At 32.8% G+C, this 19,691-nt stretch overlaps 2 protein-coding genes across 4 annotated transcripts; one reads left to right on the forward strand and one right to left on the reverse strand.

Annotated features, from left to right (window-relative positions):
- Positions 1–3,187: 3,187 nt before the first annotated feature.
- LOC7465623 (uncharacterized) lies at positions 3,188–8,031 on the forward strand. Its single transcript, XM_002319206.4, has 2 exons — positions 3,188–4,534; positions 7,050–8,031. The coding sequence occupies exons 1-2, from the start codon at positions 4,092–4,094 to the stop codon at positions 7,657–7,659; spliced, it is 1,053 nt and encodes a 350-aa protein (XP_002319242.1). The 5' UTR covers positions 3,188–4,091; the 3' UTR covers positions 7,660–8,031.
- Positions 8,032–14,892: 6,861 nt separating this feature from the next.
- Positions 14,893–18,901, reverse strand: LOC7493897 (uncharacterized). Of its 3 annotated transcripts, XM_024584091.2 has the most exons (5): positions 18,666–18,901; positions 17,726–18,031; positions 16,954–17,188; positions 16,774–16,875; positions 14,893–15,876 (listed from the first exon to the last, which is right to left on the reverse strand). In XM_024584091.2, the coding sequence occupies exons 3-5, from the start codon at positions 17,135–17,137 to the stop codon at positions 15,137–15,139; spliced, it is 1,026 nt and encodes a 341-aa protein (XP_024439859.1). In that variant the 5' UTR covers positions 17,138–17,188; positions 17,726–18,031; positions 18,666–18,901; the 3' UTR covers positions 14,893–15,136. The 3 variants fall into 3 exon arrangements, with proteins under 3 accessions (XP_024439859.1, XP_024439856.1, XP_024439857.1); XM_024584088.2 differs by lacking the exon at positions 17,726–18,031 and having other exon boundaries at positions 16,954–17,168; XM_024584089.2 differs by lacking the exon at positions 17,726–18,031 and having other exon boundaries at positions 18,666–18,900.
- Between the last annotated feature and the right edge of the window lie 790 nt (positions 18,902–19,691).

Below are 19,691 nucleotides of genomic sequence, written 5' to 3' on the forward strand. Positions count from 1 at the left end.
TAACCAATCATGAGATGCACACGCATCAATATCATATTTGCCAAGAACTTTGCAAATTCATTCAATGATCATTTTTTGTTTAAAATCATCTTTCTTGTTTTGGAATTAAACTATAAATTTTGATGATTATATTCATTCAATTCTAATTGTTGAAATAAAATCATTGAAATGTAAATTTGAAAGTATTTTTGTGAAGATCAATTTTTTTTTGTTGAGACCCTAAAACTCGTCATTCAATGATAAAAATGCAATTTTAAAGGTATTTTGCTGACAATTGAAGTGGTATATACTAATTAGGATTGTGAGAAAAAATGGTTATCTCAAAATTAGGCTATACATGGCTAAAATGAATTTTTTTGCATAATAGGAGTTTATTTCACAAAGGAAAGGTTGAATTTTAAAAATAACTTTTTGGCTTTCAAAATAAGAGCATATTCCTTTAAGTTATGTTAAGATTATCCATTTATTTGTATAATCACATGATTAAATGTCATAAATAATGATATGTGGCATATAAAAAAGTCATAATTTGGTTTGGAAAGCATTTTTCTTCTCTTTTTAGAAGCTAAAAGTTAACAACATAAGTAAAAAAAAAAATCAAAAAGAGCTTTTAAAAATCACATAATATAGGCTAAGGTTCAAGTTTATGAAAGAATGAGATTTATAAAGATCAAAAGGTTTTTAAAGGGTTATTTATTCATCTAAAGAGATCTTTTAAACTTAACTCCTTGACTTCGACATTTTAGTGGTTGAAATCATTACAACCTTAATTTTATAAATTCTCTCGTACTTTGTTATTGATATTGAATTTTGGGTTTTGCACCATTATAAGGGATGCTTTTGGAGATTTTTCCATCTTTTTTCGTCCTTTTTCTTTTTAGAACTTGATCATTTGAATTTTCACTTGATCATTTGTTACCTCTCTTTTGTATTACTTCTGTCCCTTTCCTATTTTAATGATTTCTTTTTATTTTGAGAATTTCATTGATTTCCTAAAAGCTTTCAAAATATGCTCCTGGTGTGAGGGACATCCTGGTCTGAAATATCATATAAGAAATATATATGGCTAAAAAAGAGACAACAAGGGATTTATTTTTTATTTGTGAAGGATATATTAAAGATGACCTTTATTCATATCAAATCTAAATTTGTCTATATTGATAAATCTTAGCCTTATTCAAAATCATTGATAATCAAGAAAACTATGAGGTTAACCTTGGAGAAAAAGTGGTGAGCTCATGATCCGAATGCATATTATTTTATATCATCAAATTATTCGATGTTGTTTTGGACACAATGTTATCACTTCAAACAATATTTTTCTTTTACGAGGTTCACTAAAATAGGCACACCTGAGGGAAAATAAATTTGTTAATGTCATTTTCCGAACTTAGTCCACAAAGAGACTTTCATGCCACTAAATCCTAATTCTAAATAAATGAGCCTATGATGGTCATACTTGGATATTTAGGACTGGAGTATCAAATTCTCATTCAACAAATTTACAAGTAAACATGTTATTATAAGATAAATAAACTTTAACAAGTCATTATCCATAGGTCATTGTTGCATAAACAAAATATTTAACACCAACTCTTTCTAGGATTTGGGTTGGGTTTAATGAGCTTAATATAGGCTCATCCAATTATTCACTACCATCTCTTGATATACTACTAACGGTCACAAGTCTTAGGCCATGTTTGTTTCCCGGGAAGTAGTTTCCGGGAAACTACTTTCCAAACTTTCCCGTGTTTGTTTGCCATTAGGAAAGTTGGTCAACGGAAAACACTTTTCAGTTAAAGAAAATTTTGGCTTGGTTTTCAGAAAAATGTTTTCCTTTTTTGCTGTGTTTGTTTTCTGGAAAATGGTTTCCGGAAAATCACTTTCCAAACTTTCCTGTGTTTGTTTGCCGTTAGGAAAGTTGGTCAACGAAAAACACATTCCAGTCAAAGGAAAATTTGGCTTGATTTTCAGGAAAGTGTTTTCGTTGAAAATTTGGGCCGTGGAAAATTTGGGCGGAAAACACTTTCCGGAAGTTGTGAAAAATTTAGAAATATCATTATTTGCTGATTATATCAAATTTGATTCTTAAACTTCTGATTGTTATATATATTTTGTTTTGAATATTTATTTTTCAATTTCATCTCTTAAAATTTAATTTTTATATTAACTTTGGTCCTTATTTTTATAATTGCTATTTGCTTTTTCCTTATCATTTTTTTATTAAAATTTTTTATCTATCAAATTTAGTTCTCATTCTTTTGATTGTTACTTATTTTATTTGAAATAATTTATGAAATGTTGATTATTATTATTTTTTTAATTTCTTCATCTTTCATTTTTTTTAATTTTTTAGATTTGATCTCTATTATTTTGATTATTATTTATTTTATTTGAGATAATTTATGAAATTATATTTTTTTTAATTTCATTCTCATTCAACTATTTAATTTGTAAGATTTGTTTCTTATTATTTTAATAAACTTGAAAAAAATAAAATATTGATAAGTTATTTTCCAACTCATTTTCTATGACATAACCAAACACTAGAAACTGTTTTCCAACTTATTTTCCATTACACTACCAAACATCAGAAAGTAATTCACTTTCTCGGAATTCACTTTCCAAAAGGAAACTACTTTCCAGCAAACGAACGGGGCCTTAATTAAAAATAATTGATTTTAGATATGTCAATTCACCAAGAAATTAAAAATAATAAAAATGACATTGTCCTAGAAAGAACAGGCTTGAATATCCAATATCCACCTATGGTTTAATTCATTGTAGTAAACTCAATATCACTCATATAGGTAGACCTAACAAATTAAATATAAAAAATCATTAAAAATAAAAAATAAATACCAATTCAGCTAATTTTAGGTAAAATCTTTTAGCTAATTTTAGGTAAAATATTTTAGAATAATAGTGTTTTTTTTTTTTTTGTATAATCAATATTTTACTTTAAAAATTTAAAATTAATTAGAATTTTTAATAGTCATTATACTACATGGCAACTTGTTTTTCATAAATTTCATACTTCCCCATCAAACTACTGAAAAATTCATTCCCACCTGGACATAAAAAAAAAAAAAAAAAAAAGAGGGTGGGAGTAGTTATCACCAACTAATTAGCAAATATTGTAAGGATAATTTGAATCTTATAAAATAATAATATTTAATACAAAAAAAAAAAACTTTGCAATCTCACTTCTTTCATCATCTCGGTCTTGAAAAAAAGACATCAAGCGATGTAATTTGCAGTGGAGACAACACAATTTCCATTCATGGCAGCTGGGTTTGCATGGGTGATGAATCGGTGGTGGTGACAGCTTTCGATGCGATTGGCTTGTTGATTTACAATCACCATGCGCTGAAGAGAAAGGGCGAAAAAAATGCATCTTTTTATTTTAAATTTGAAGACAATAATTAACTTTTAATTTTAGTAATAATTTTTTTGCTTGTTTATACGTGTCTTATTTTTATTTTTATTTTTATGTTTAGGAGGGAACAACTAGAAATCTAATTTCATTGTTAGCATTATATTAGAGGTGGAGTTGGAGATGGAATAGTAAGAAATCTTGGGGTGGAGCTCCAAACCCTTATCACAATCATCATTGATGAAGAGTTTGTTAATCCCTATAAGAAAATGAGAGAAATCCTTGCAGAAGGAAAGAATCAAGAAGCAACTAAGAGAGAAAGAGAAGAACGACAGCAACACCAAGAAATTTCCCGGCGAATTACTTCTTCCCTGTCCTCACCATTACCCTTCCACAATTAGAGAGGGCTACAGAGCTCGCTAAGGATTTGGTTCAGCTGGCAAGGGTGTAGATGCTCTGAAAAACTTAGAAATCAATTAAGGGAAGGATGCATTGTGCTGACCCAGAGGACCAAAATCAGAAAATCTAAAGATCATGGATTTAGTTAACCGGTAGTTAAGAGTGATTGTACCAATTAGTGAAATTGACTCCCTAGTTTCCTCCCTCTCCGTCGACTCGGCGCTCACTCGCCGATAGGTACCATCATCCAATACAAAAGGACAAGCAAAGTAACGGACCTCCTCCAGCTCCACAGAGAGAAAAAACAGAAACAGACATGGAGCAGCAGCAGAAGCAACAATTGCTCTTACAACAACAAGAAGTGCAACAGCAGCAGCAGCAGCAGCAACAACAACAACAACATCAACAACAATTTCTCTTGTTACAGCAATTAACGAAACAAGCCCAACAACAACAAGAAGCTGCCATTTCTCGATTCCCATCAAATATCGATGCCCACCTGCGTCCACCATCCAATCATCGCCCACTCACTCTTCACCAGCAAAACCCAAACCCTAACTCTAACCCTATTCCCAATTTGCAGCAACAGCAAGGGTCCAATTTGGGGCAAAATGCGCAGCATTTACAGCAGCAGCAGCAAAAGGGGATTCGGCCTCAGGTGAACCAGGTGGAGCTCCAAATGGCGTACCAGGATGCTTGGCGTGTTTGCCATCCAGATTTCAAGAGGCCATTCTCTTCTCTTGAAGATGCTTGCGAGAGGTTTTTTAAATTCCCTCCCTCCCTCTTTTTTATGTAATTCAATTTTGTTTTTCCATGTTTGTTATGCACGTGGGTATTTCATTTTTTGTCTTGTTTTTGTGAAATGTGAGAGTTTATTTGTTCATGCACTTTTTGGTGATACGGTGACTTCTTGTGGAATGGAATATTGAATTATCTGTGATGAGATTGAGATTGCGATTCATAACATTTTGGTAGTCTGTGACGGTGCAGTAATGTTGGGACCCGTTTATGGATATCATTGGAGTTTGATCACATTTTATTCGGCATCATGTTGTAGAGAAAATGCATTATTTAAGCAAGATCTCCTAGACTACTTTGAAGTTTACTGTTGTTTGGTGTTATGAGAGTTCTTATTTGGTTCGATTGTTCATAGATACAATGTGCTTCTTAGAGATTGATAGACTTTATATGCATATAGACGGAACAAATTTATGGGAGTTGCCATGTGGTGCTTTGGTCCTGATGGTTAGGGTACTATATGCTTATTTACACTTCATTACATGTGGCATTAGAAAGATATGTATTTCTTTATTACGGTTTCCCAACAAATTGGAGATAGAAATGGATATAAGGTAAATTGTGACTTATGGTGTTTGGATTATGCATTTGCCAAATGGCATGTAGAACTCTTGCTAGTTATTTTCTTTTGCACATGCAATTGATCTTTATTATTATTTTCTAACATAGCTAGAAAATGAAAAGAACATGGAAAAAACAGATAACATTTGCTGTACTGTTGTAAGAGATGGTTATTTTCTCTTTCACTGAATGCAACTGTTGAAACTATACTGACTGCTGTGGCAAAGATGCTTGCATTTGTTTATACATAATTTAGTTGTAAATATTAGGAAGGTCTTGAATTGTTGTTTTCAGAGTGAGGAGTTGGGTTTTGTTTTTTTAATCATGCTTGTGTTTTGAAAAAGGATTTGATATGAATTTGATGAGATGAACCGGGAACAAAGCAAGGGAAATTCCATAGTAGAAATGATTTTCCAATTTTATCTTGTAGTGATCCAAAAAAGTTTCTCTAGATCACATAAATGAACTCTTATTATTAGCATGTTATTGTTTTGAAGTTAGTTTTTGCCATATTTCTCAGAAGTTGTGGAATGAATCTCCTCAGTTGGAAACACAGGAGTATGGTCAAATACCATAGATGAGAATTCTTTTCTGCGTATATTACTTGTGTTAGCGCTGTATATACTTATAGATTCATGCAGGCATATATGCACATGGATAGGTTTATACTTGTGTGGTTCTTCGTGAGGGGAAACTAGATCCGTTTCTATTGAGTTCTCTTTTACATTTTACTTTTAGGCATTTAAAAATACCTACAAACCTCTCTCCTTGAATGCTAGAGGTTCTTAAAACAACACTTCAACTCATGTTTATTTATACGTAACTTTCCTACTTATAGGCAGTACACAATGATGTGCTTCCTAACACTCCCTCCCAACCCACATTTATGCACAGCCAAAAAAAAAAGCTTAAACAGGATGCATCAAATGTAAATGCTTGCATATACTGTGCAAACTATGGAAACTCAATATGAGAAATTCTACTTGGTGATGTGTTATGTTCCATGCATAGAACTTATGTTATCATTTATTATTTTCTATTTGATGTCCTTTTGCCAAACTAGAGGATATATTTCATTATCTATGAAAAAAAAAATTGGTCTTCTTATTTTATTTGCAGTTTGTGGAATCCACCTGCATCCTGCAATTTTCCTCCATTTTTGTGATTTTTTCGCTCTTCAATTATTGGAAATCCAGTGTAACAACTTCATATTTCAATGAAGTTTTGCATAGCAGCCATTGTTTTTGTGCTCTTTTGGCATTATGAAGTGGTGAACATTTTTTTTGTAAGCAATGCTAAATGGTTAGCATAAGTGAATTTTGCTTTGTATATGTGTATTCAAGTATTTACCTCAGAGTATACAAGAAGTATCAATGTCTAAAATTTTTAAAGTTGGACACAGTTCCTTTCGGCATTTGTTTTGGGCTACTTGAGCTACTTGTTAGAATGTGAAATTGTTGTTATTCTAAATTATTAGTGTCAACAGAAGCAAAAAGAATGCCAATAGCTTTCTTTGTCTTGTGAAATATGTACAACTGCCTAATTTCAAGTCTTGCACTTTTTAATTTTTCTTGTGACATAACATTTTATTATGCTGAGCGTTAACCTCAAAGATATGTTAGTTGGCACTTGGATGCGATGATTCACATCATGATTTCAAAAAACAAATTGGCAAATTGATGTAATTTTGTGTTTTTTTTTTCAATTACAAAAATAAAAATAAAAATGAAGGGAGTGATGAGATAGAGTGCCATCCATTACTTGCAGATGGTACTTCTTATAGACAACACTGACTTTAATTGGGATTTAAAGTTGTATGGTTGAGCACTGCTAGTTGGATGAATAATTTCCACCATGGCCTTTAAAAATTATCCTGTTAATTCGTTTCACCTTTCCTCTTGCAAAACATGTCCAGATTACTGCCTTACCATGTAGTAGCAGACTATGAGGCAGAGGAGGACGATAGAATCCTTGATTCTGACACAACTGGCCAGATGCCATCTCGTTTGCAGCAGTGGGATCATAACATTGCTGCAAAAGTGGCAGAGTTCACAGGCACATTTGAGAAACAGGCCTTAGCCCTCAACATAATAACCCGCAAGCGTGCCTTGGGTGAATTCCGAACTGAAGAGAGATTGATGATTGAGCAGGCTCTTCTCCAAGAGGAGAAGCGACTTCTGCTCGATTTGAAAGCTGAAATGGATGCCAGGGAGAAGGCCGGTCGAGAGGCTCAGTTGAGAATGGCAGCTATGGTCCAGGCTGAGCAAGCTCGGGCAGAGTCACATGCTCGTGCTGAAATGATGTCCCGGGCCCCAATAAGGCCAAGTGCACTCGGTCATGACATGAGAGAGCAGGAACACAGTGTTAACCCAGAAGAGATGATGAATGGGTGGGGAGGCAATGCTCAGAGAGATGAGAAAGAGCCTTCTGAAGATTTCTTGAATGATGAGGAGACTGAAAATGGGGACACAGCAGGACATGGTGAGTGGAGAGAAGTGGGAGAATTTGATCTGAACACCAGATGAACCATGCAGAGTAATAGGCAGGAAAGAAAGCTGTTGGTCTATTTCAATCTCAATGGCATGAGAATGGCTGAATGACATCTGATTTTGATTATCTTTCTGGAAAGCATGAATGACCAGCTCAAAGGTAACTGGGTAATACAAAGATGTAATTTCGGAATGCTAATGTTCTCCCGGTGGCTTTCTTAGACTAGCTTGTTCAAAGCACCTGTGAGATGCATGAGATTCCCTTATAGTGGGCAAACCTTGAAGTAACCTCGTGAATATTAAAGGGTTCGACACTATTTTCATGCTAAACTAGTTTTGGCAACATGCAGAAGGTTTCCAATCATAATCTTAGTAATTCTAATGGAAAAAAGCCATTGTTTCTGTTCATTTATTCGTTCCGTTGTAAACATGCATGGAAACTAGCCATAATTTACTCCAAAACTGTGTCCAAGCGGATGATAAATTAGATTTAATTTCATTTGTCTTAAAAATTATAACAATAACCAAATCATTCAAGAATGATAGATAGTATGCATTAAAACTGGATTTCAATGAAAGCTACTATCCATGTTGATAGGTGGCCTGTCCATATAGGAATCGTGGGCGACAGGCTGCTCACAGGACTATTATTTCTACTACTATGACTACATTGAGTCTTTTATAATTTGATTGATTTTTTTTTGCTTTGCTTCCTATAGTTATAAATGTGTTGTTGGATTTTGTGTTGGTATATACCGCAAAAGGGTCGTGTTTTTGTATGTTAGATTGCACTCTTATGATGGAGGGTGAGTTCCTTGATGAAGAATTGTTGAGAAAATTTATATTGGTGTGTTTTAGGATTCGATATTTGTGTTTTAGAAAGAGTGGGAGCAATTGTTAAACACATGAATATGAATATAATGACATTTTTTTTATATAAATATGGAACCATTGACTAACTACTATTTTCTCAGAGTAATTGTCAACAGTCAATTTGTGGGCAATTTTGTTATTTTAAATCAACACGGGCTTTTTAGTATGTAAATTAAAAATAATAGTAAACCTGAACATTTTTTTTGAAAAGTTTTTCTTTTTGCGCCAAAGTTGAAGGATGTAAAGTATTATAAAATTATTAAAGTTTAAAATATAAATTGTAATTTTTTAAAATACATAGGCAAAACAAAGAATCAATCAAATTATAGAAGGCTCGATGTAATTTTTATTATTATTGTTGTTGTTGTTATTATTGTTGTTGTAACTTCTTTATTTTTCTTAATCAAATAATGCACAATTTTGTTCTTGAATATAGGAGGAACCACAAGTTTTTCATTTTTTTTTTTTTGAGATAGTATAGTTTACTGTCAATTAGAACAGTCAACCAGTTTACATAGACATAATCAATTGGTCAACTAAATATTACTAAATTTCAATAGTGTTCTTAATAGTCAATTAAACGATCGACCGATGATCGATCGAATTAAACAGCAGTCAATTTCATTGTTTTTCTTATTAATCGAACGATCAAATGATTTGATAATCCTAAGCAGTCAACCGATTTATGTAGTACATTAGATATCAATTTCTTTTTCACTGGTCATATCTTTACAACAATATATATCAATCAGCAAAAAATTGATCCAAACATTTTGGATCAATATTCAACTGAAATGTGCCTGACTCATTCATTCACTTATCCTTATATCATCTTTCATTTTTTTATTTTTTATTTCATTTATATCATGTTAACAACAAATGTAAATAACATATACTAGTAAATGACATGCATTGAGCTCATTGAAAATTTCATATATATAACATTTGAAGTGAGTACTTTTTTACATGCCATTACTTATGTAATATTTAAACTTACATATTTTAGTTACATAACACAAAATAATAATAAGAGTTTACAAGACAAAAAGCTTATCTATACAAAATTGGGAATAATTTCCACCTATTAACTACAACAAAATAATAATAATTGAAGGTCACTCCTGACGTTCCATTGAAGACTTGATAGAAATATTAACATTTCATTACATAAATCTCTATTATTATGAAATATTTTAAAACTCCCCAAGAACTACATTATTTTGTGCAACTTTCTTTCACCTTCAATCCCATTTTTAATACTTTAATAAAAATCCATAAGACCATCAATGGTCGATCACTTCGGCATTTCCATTTGGAAGCCACTAAATCTAGTAATCACAACTAGATACCTATCAGTCCCTAATTAATCCTCGTGGTAGTTGATCATTCTGGCATTCTCATTTGAAAGTCATTCAATCTAGTAATTCTACGTGGATACTTATCAATCCAGTTAACCCTCATGGTTGTCAATCATTCTGGCATTCCCATTCGGAAGCCATTTAATCCAGTAATCTCAACTGGATCCACTCATAAATCATCATAACACTTATTTCATTCTTTTTGTTGCATACACCAACACAATTGAGTACAAAGCTAAATGAGGACTTGTTAAATAGAGTTGTTTACGAGGTACAAAGTACCTACCTAAAATCTGATTTTGTCAAGATCCTCCTTCTCGTTTTCCTACTCCAAAGTTCTCTCCTACGTTAACAGGTTTTACAATCAATTATTGTCTTATCCAAGCATAATCCATTCATATCATGTGTATCCATACAAAAACCCAACATCTATTCAAGGAATCCAAATTCATAAATTATATAGAAATTCATCATATCATGAAACAATGGTTCAATTCATCAGAAACTATTATTCACACATGAATACATATATATCCAACATAATTCTCATGTATGACACATTTCAAAACTCCAAACCATATGAAATAAGCATAAAATAGATCTCATAGTTTTTGAAATCTGAAGACTTATGTATCCTTTCAACCAAGAAAAATAACTTAGGCTTGGATGATTATCAAAAACTAAGGAAGAGAAAAGATGAAAATATAATTTCAAGTGTAGGAAAAAAGATGAGAGTTTCTTTTTTTTTTTTTTGGCCGCCCCCCTCTTTTCCTCTCCCTCCTTTCTTTTATCTGAAGGAAAACCCAACTCCCTACATTCCTACTAGTTCGCTTGTATCCTCAAAAAAAACATTATAGGAGTCCTTTTCAAAAACAAACAATCTATATTTAAGTAGAACAATAACTCTTCCGCTTGTATCCTAAAAAAAAAAATTATAGGAGTCCTTTTCAAAGAAGACAATCTATATTTAAGTAGAACAATAACTCTTTCCTATAAAGAAGGAAAAATAATCTTGCATAAAATCTTCAAGCTTTGACTTTGAACTTAGTGAAGTTAATTTTCCCAAATAAAGATCTTTTTCCATATGAAGAAATAATTGCCATATCAGTTTGGAAGTTTGGGAAATAAGTTGGACTTACAAAACCTGTCTACTAGTAGAATTTATGAGTTGTCTTAGTAATATCATATTTCTCTTAATATGAGCTTCTTTTTTTCTGAAATTTGGTAGGTTGATAGGTTGTTGAGTCAGGAATCCATCAAAATTGATTGTACATCAATGGACTTCTCTAACTCAAGATATTCAAGTAAGAATGATCAAAGGTCAAAACTAGCAAAATACGAGACTTGTATTTGAAGATTGTGATTTCAATGCTCTTTCTTCTTCTTCTTCTTCTTTTCTTGCCATATATGTATAGAAAGGTATGCATGTAACTTTTTAATGCAACTGGAATCACTTCATTTGGACATCTACAGCTCAAGTTCTGTGTAAAACATCGATTAAAGGTCAAATCTGCTAATATTCAACACGAATTGGAACATGGTCTAAATTTTATCTCCAAATTACTCATTTTTTAATCTTACATCCAAAAATATCTTCAAAACATAAAATAAAGAATATCAAGTCATTTTATATATAAAACATGGGCAAAATAATAGGTAAATATGAGTAAAACCATAGAATAATATGATTGCATTAGTTTCTATGTCAAACTCTCACCCTTAGTGAGATGCTAGGTACCTATCAAAAAGGAAAAAACATTTGCGTCAATAGCAAATATTTTATGAAGCTCTTAATCTTTACCGATTCTTTTAAAATAATCCCTGGTATGCTTATCTATGCTTAAAACATAGTACAAAAGGCATATCATAAGAGGAATAAAAATATATTTATTTTATGCTTATCAAAAAGACAAAAAGAATTTTCTTTAAATCTTTAATGAATAATATAAACACTAATCAATATAGGTATTCATGTTAAGCCATTTGTGAAAAGATAGCAAGAAGGTTAACAAGAAACAAAATAAAGAGGGGACCTAAAACCTAAAACTTAACCTATAAATTTGAGTTAAACAAACATAGTTTGTTACACATGAAATTGGGATACACCTCGACATATCGATCTAATACGCGAAATAGGGGACAAACATTATAAAAAAAAAACTAAGGAGGGTTAGTGTTTCATTATATACACAAACATATATTATTGTGAATTGTTACAGCGAAATTACTATTTTTTTTCCTTGTCACAAACAATCATTACACTAGCTAATAGGGGTAGAATGATCTTTTTACAAGACTCATTGGTCATTATTAGATTGATTTGGGACATATAGGTCTTTTCCAATTTTCTTAGTATAATAGAATTACTAAATCACCCTTAAAAGCAAGATTTAATTTACTGGAGTTCAGGGTCTGTTTTGTATTTTTACTTTTTCTAAGCATAGTAAAATTATTAAAATACCATTAAAAGCCAAGTTTCTTTAACTGACATATAAGGGCTTCTTCATCTTTTTATCGTAGTTTTTTTTGTTATTATCAAGTTGACTAATGAGTAATTTTGTAATTTTATAAATATTAATATTATTAAAAAATTAATTGACGTATGTCTTACACGAATCAGCTTGTGGATGTTGTTTACACACGTCAAATGGTGCAAGCAGCGTTACCCAGTGGCCAAACGCCGACTTCTGAGGCATCATTGGAATCTCTTGGCAGCTTCTTTATGACAAGGCAGCGCATGTGGTCAACAAACCACCGATTTGGTGTCGCTAGCTCTTTTTTTTTTCTCACTCCTCGATTTACATGCCAATCCTTTCAAATTTTCAAAGTAGCTCTTCAATTTACCTTTCCTGCATATTTGGTCTATGTTCTTTTAATTACTATTTGTTTTATTTGAAATAATTTATAATTGTTTTTCAATTTCATCCTCTAATTTTTTTCATTTATTATATTTGGTTCCTATTCTTTTGATTGCTATTTTTTTTATCATTTTATTCATTTATTTTATTTTTCAATTTCATCACTCGTTGATTTATTTCATTTAATTTTTACACCATATTTTATCCCTATTCTTTTTATTACTATTTTTTGTTTTTTATTATATTCTCGATTTATTTTATTTTTCAATTTCATCTCTTATTATTTTATTTCATTTAATAGTTATACCACAATTAGTCTTTATTTTTTTAATTGCTATTTGTTTTTTTTTATGATTGGAAGTTTTGCTTCATGATTTTTTTGGGTTTATCTTTTATGGAGTAACATGGTCACATGACAAGGGTTACAGGTTTCGAATATTAGCCCGATTTTACTTCGATCTTTCTTTTTTAAAATTGATTTTTTTTAATATTCAACATTAGGTTATTAGACATTCATTTATGTGATTTTTTTTGTTTTTTTTCTTTAGGGTTATCCTAATGTCATATCCCGGGTCGTGAGGTAGTCAAGTTAACCTGGTTGACTCAAATTATTTTTTAAGTTTTTTTAATGGATTTATTTTCCAGTTTCTCCTTACATCATTTAGTTTACTTGAGAGTTAACCTCCTTTATTTTATTCAATTTCTTTTATATGGAATTATTCCAACCTCACAACTGGGCCACAAGTTTGGAATGCTGGCTAGAGTCAGATTTTTTTATCCATTGTTAAAATTAATTTTCTTTTTCAATTCGTCCTTCGGCGTTTGATTTGCTAGTAATTTAGCTTTATTTTTTTGTTTTCATTTTTCTATTTATAAGGTTATCTCGTTCTCATTCAATTTTGTTTTGTTATCAAATGAAATCGTTGCGACTTTTTAAGAATATTTAAAGGGTATGTTTTCATAATATTGGCAAGCATTCATTTTTTTTATCAGTCATTGTCGCTTTTTGTTTTTTATTGTCATTTTCTTTTTCTTATAATCATATTATTAAATTAATTGAGCTTATTGAACCTATTCAAATCAATGACTTGGGTTGCAAATTTTTCTTCCTCTTTTAAAAATCTTATCATCGCTAGAGCATCTTTTTTTACGTTATGAAAAAATTGAAAAGATTTAATCTGAAAAAAAAGACATAATAAAACAACTTGAGTCTACCTGAGTTAACTCGTAAAATCTATGACCCGGGTCATGAGACCGGGTTAACCTCATAGAAAAAAAAAACTAAAAGTAATGACAAATCTTGATTCATAATCAACTCAATGTGAAAAGTGTTGAAGGATGAAATTGAGAAAAAAATATCAATTAAAAAAAAAGAAATAAATCGAGTCAACCGGGTTACTCATCGAACCTGTGACATGGATTATAAAACTAAGATAACCATATAAAAAGTAAAGCCACACAAATCATGAAACTCAATCTCCAATAAACAAATATTAAAAAAAAAAGAAATTAGAAAAAAATATATATAGATTAAGAAAAAAAGGCAAAACAATAAAAACATTATTATAATAAAGGAGAAATTGAAAGAGAGAATGGAAAACATAAGTCTAAGCTTTAACCTACCAAACATCTCTTCCAACCACTTCAAAGTTCCTATAGATTCTGCAATACATAAATAAAATCCACTCTCTTGTTAATCTGGCTTCTAATGTTTCTTCTTCTTCTTCTTTTACTGTGATTCATTATATGCTGACTTTAAAATGATTTTGAATTTGCTTTTTTGATGGATAACAACTCTCAATAACATGTTTTAAATCCAGCTGGAGATTTGTTCTTAATTCTACTCATGCAGCTGGGTTTGGTGTCGATTTTCCTTCTCACCTTCAAAAGAAGGCTTATTTTATAATTAGGCTTGACCCTACAATTTTATGTAAAATTTTCTACGCTTTGGGTAATAAAAATGGCGCTCGAGTTATCGATTAACATGAAAAACAAGCCCTCACGGCCATGTTGTATTTTCAAGGTTTCCATTCATATCTTTATAGTTTCATGGCTTTAACTTTCTTGAAGCAGAGTGAGTATTAATGAGCTCCTCAAGTTTCCCAGTGATGCCAAGCACTCCTGCAGGTTTGCACTGTGGAGAAATAGGTAAGAAAAACAGAGAACAAAGGAGTCCAATCTCCCCGTGGAAACTTTGTTTTCAGATTCTGTATAAAGGTGTTTAGATACTTGCCAGCCAAAAGATCTCTCAACTCCAACAATGCACACTTTTGAACAAGCCCAGAAAATGCATAGAACATTCTAAACTAAACCACACGAAATTTTACAAAGAAACGACAAAACAGAAGCTTCTCCCAAACGTTGGAACGTAGAATCAAAGAAATGAACGTGGAAAACAAGCAAGAATACACATCCTAACACTGCCTACAAAATATTAGGGAGCTGCGAATCCAATCTGTGCTGCAATTCCATAATCTTCATGGAAAGCTCTGCCTTCTGCTCCTTGTAGCTCTGCAGCAAGTACTCTTTTCCTTCTATCACTTCCTTCAAATCACCTACTTCCCTCTTCAGCATCTCAATCCTCCCGCCATCTCCCCTTCCCTTTTCCGATGTCTCAAAATTGCTTTCCCCATCAAGATACCCATTTGCATGGCCATTTCTAGCCTCAGATGGCCATGCTGTGATTGTTGATGGTCTGTCATTGGTGTCCACATGTTTCACACAGTGATCAGCAATTGCCTTTCTGAGCCTCTGGATTTCCCTTCCAGAATCAAACAAATCCCTGTTAGCTGCATCGAGCTGTGATTGCAAATTTGAAGAAAGTGTCAGCTGAGCATTGAGCGAATTCTGTATTTCCAGAATCTGATCCTGCATCTCAAGAATCATGTCGTCTCTCCTCCTCAATTGCTGCCTCAGCTTCTGTATAACTTCTCTTTTGCTGAGGATGTCAGAACCAGATTCCGAGACACTTGGTGAGTCAGAGCAGTTTGAATGGCTGAATGGCTTTGGAGGCAACTCGAGGCGATCAGGAGATGATACCCACATAACACCATTCTCTTTGGTGAATTCCGCAGCAGGAACCATCACCAAAGGTAGAGCAACGTCCGATTCAGACAGCATCTGGTCATTGGACCGGTGCTTCAGATTTGCAATGCCTTCATTCCCTGATTCAAACCCAAATTCACATATGAAATAAAAAAGAAAAAACTTCTAATAACACGGATACCATTATACAATGATACAAATAACACATTCTATGATTGTCAGATAAAGCAAATACATAACAACCCGACTATGTCTTGAAACCCAAGCTAGCTGGATCAGGCACATGGATCTGTTTTCGCCACAATGTTCTGTTTATGGCACTTCTTTTCCCTGGATTTGTGACATGGAAAAGACGCAGCTATTTTTTTTTTTTTTGGGTGGGTGTGTCATATCTGCAAATGCTGCCATCCCCTATTCTAATCTACTTCAATTTCATAAGGACTTACCTCCTCTGTTCTTTCATCTTTCCCTCGTACTAATAATTAAGAAAATCACATGGATTGGTTGTGATAAAGCATTGCAAAATTAGAGGGGATAAATGTCAAATTATAGGAAGCGAAGCATGAACCATGATACAGGTAGATTGTGCTTAACCTTTATTTGTGGGGGGGAAGGAAAAGATTTAAACAATAAAAATAAAAAAGTAGGATTGTCCATCAAGGACAGGTCCGCATAGGATTTGTATGCCAACAATGTACGCACAAAGAAAGAAATTTACTTTTCATCATTTCCTCAAACCTCATAGGAACATATCCACCTCCTCTCACAATCCCTCCCCCAACCCTCAGTCACCACAATTAAACAATGAACATATATTCAGAAGCTGAAGGAACTGCACTGAAAGGAGGATGCAATGCAAAGTGACATTACCATGCAGCTACAACTAGCCACTTCCAGAATCTATATCACAAGATATCCAAAAACAGACAAACCAAACAGGTTAGCAAACATTTAGATTAAAGTTTCACATACTCTCTTCAACCCTTCTGCAGCATGAACAAGAAAGATTGTCATACCTGAAATGCAGTTGAAGCAGACATCATCACCTTGTGTAAAGGAATACATGTTTGAATGCATATTGCAACCTGGAGATCTCCTCTCAGATGAATTCATGTTCCCTGTATTGTTCGAACTTCAAAAGTTATGGCCAAACTCATATTAAAGACAACTAGCTGATGATATAAACAGCACTACACCTTTCAGACCATCACTAGCATTTGCCTGCTGCTTTGAGTCCAGTGTCTGCTTGAGCTTGTAACCAAGGCGAATTGACAATGTACTTAACAAGGCACCACCTGCAATAAGAATCCAATTTGGTCTCTCACCCTGAAAATTTTGTGCCTTCTGACCTCTAGAAGTCCCATTAGTTCTTGGTTTCATTTTAAGAGGAAGTAAGAAGCTTGAGAACACACTGGATTATCCAAATATGACCTACATTAACAATGCATCAAAATTCCATCGATAATTATATAGAAACACTAGGTGAACTCACATCAGGAAGCAACAAGATTACTACATTTCAGCATTTCCCAGAGACACGCATGCATACAAAATTACATAGATATATAAAGGTGTGTGCTTGTATATGCATAATTCAAAAAAAACAGGTGAGAACCGCAAATCAAATATAACAAAGACAACATGTTAATATATCGAATGCTAGTTGCAGTTCAATAGAAACAATGCCAAGATCAAAGAGCCAAGCTAAGGTAAATGCCACAAGCACTGGCCTATAGAGAACATATCCACATGCATGGGCATCCAAAAATCCAACCATATCTACAATCCCAGACATATTAAAGCTAGTTTATTTATCTTCCTCTGATGCTGGAAAGGGCTAAGCTAAAGCTTGAAACTTTCCCCATCTTGCGTGCTCTATCAAAGTTTCCATTGGCTAAACAAGCAACAATAAATGCACCATTTACATTGTTTTAGAGCACAGTAGAACCTGACTAAGACTATCCTTACCTTAAGGCACTCCTCCCCAAGCACAACCAATTCTCACATTTGCATCATTAAAACACCATGAACAGCATAACAGGAGCCTCTTATGTGCCCATAATCCTTCCTAACCAGACTTGAGACTTTGCCAATACTCAACTGCATTATCTATGATCTATCTTTTCCATTTCCAACAGGAAAAAAATTTCATTCTCATCATTGACCTAGTCCAGTACACATTTTGCCATCATATTTGAAACGGCAGTACCCTTAACATCCCTCAGCCTCACTTCTCCCAGAAATAACCCTCATCTCCTTATGCACACATGCAATCTGATAAATGTGGATTACAGGGGAAGAATACTCTTAGTATCCAAAATTGGCATAATCTAACATACAGCTCAAAGTTCTCAAAAACCCTACTGCTATTAACTTCATAAAATAGAGTAGAAACCTCTATTACCTTCAACTGAATATCAAAACAAGTTAATGACATACACAGCAGCATGAGGTATTCAGAACATGAAATTTCTGATGCAAACATTTTCAAAAAAAAAAAAAAAGTAAATTAAAACCAACAGATTGGATGTGATTTCAAAAGAGAAAAGAGAGACAACATATTCTTCAACAACAAAATCTGTCTGATAATGATACTGATAATAATAAAAACATTAAAGAAGAAAAAAGAAACCGAAACTGCGGTCACTTCATCTTCAAAAATAGGGTTGATATTGCAATGAATGAACCCATCTCAATCCAAATCCAAATCCAAATCGAAACTAACCATCATTACCTTAATAATAACAATATCAAACACAACCAACCACTTCATAATTTTACCTCCTAAGGAGTTTAAAACAAGCACAAAATGTCAATAAATCAATCAATCAATTAAGATGCTTCAAAATAGATGGTAATCGCAAGCACAATCCTAAGTATTGAATTTGAGACAAACAAACAAACCTACCTCATTCAATGCAATAGATTGATTAGGGTTTCGTCTTCTCTCTATAACTCCGTTGAAACCCCCCGTTTTTAACCTCTTCTACCATTTGTTGTGTTTCTCTCTCTCTCTCTCCCTCTCTCTCTCTCTCTCTCAAATCAAACGTCCACGCTAAAATAATTACCTCAACACTTGAAAAGAAAAAAAGCAGGGAGGGTTTTTGATTTGGCGGCTTTTGGATTTCCCTTTTCTTCTTTTTTTATATATATATATTTATTCTTCTTTTCTTTTCTACACGATTAATTAAGTTTATTACATGGGGGGTTTCTGTAATTTTCCAAACTTTCCTCCTTTTTCCCATGTCGCCGATTTATTCTTTTTTATTTTTTTTATGCCCTTCCCACGTCGCCGATTTCTTCTCATGGATTGGGACTAAATCGAGAAAGAATGTAAAGATTGGAGACTAAACTGAGGTTTAAATCAATAAAAGCATCTGTCTTTATCAATGAGAAATTGGCCTAGCAGATTGGCGGCCTTTTCTCAAATGTCCTGGTTTTCAAAGAAGGAAGAAATGCAAGGGAGGGAGCATTCAGGTGTTTAACTTTAAAGGGTAAAAGAGGGCATTTGTTTTGTTTTGTTTGAAAAGGGAAAGTGGTCGTCGATTGGAAGAGTCTGCTTCACTGCTCGGCCGACGAACGTGATGGGCATGTTGGCAGACTTTTTTATAACGGTTAAATAATTGACACTTTATTCCACCTCCGGTTTTTTATAGCTTTTTGCTTGTGATTTTTAAATCTTACAAATAGATTGGACTAAGGTATTATCTTCGATTTGATTTTTATTAAAAAAAATAATCAAATCAAAATTAAAAAAAATTAAAACCAGTTCAAACCGATCAGTTTCTATTCGATTCGATTCAGTTTTTTAGAACAAAAACCAATTCAAACCGGGTTGACTTGATTTTTTTGATTTGGCTCGGTTTTTTCTAATTTGGCTCGGTTTTTTTCCGGTTTTATTCGATTTAAATTCAATTTGATTTTTTCAGTTTTA

The sequence above is a fragment of the Populus trichocarpa genome, chromosome 13 (assembly GCF_000002775.5).
Source record: "Populus trichocarpa isolate Nisqually-1 chromosome 13, P.trichocarpa_v4.1, whole genome shotgun sequence".
NCBI classification, from domain to species: domain Eukaryota; kingdom Viridiplantae; phylum Streptophyta; class Magnoliopsida; order Malpighiales; family Salicaceae; genus Populus; species Populus trichocarpa.

Coding starts and splice junctions, on each gene's coding strand:
- LOC7465623 (XM_002319206.4), top strand. CDS start 4,092: ATGGAGCAGCAGCAGAAGCAACAATTGCTCTTACAACAACAAGAAGTG. Junction 4,535..7,049: donor CTTGAAGATGCTTGCGAGAG/GTTTTTTAAATT, acceptor AAACATGTCCAG/ATTACTGCCTTACCATGTAG.
- LOC7493897 (XM_024584088.2), bottom strand. Junction 16,876..16,953: donor TGCTAGTGATGGTCTGAAAG/GTGTAGTGCTGT, acceptor CGAACAATACAG/GGAACATGAATTCATCTGAG. Junction 15,877..16,773: donor CTGCTTCAACTGCATTTCAG/GTATGACAATCT, acceptor GGTTTGAATCAG/GGAATGAAGGCATTGCAAAT.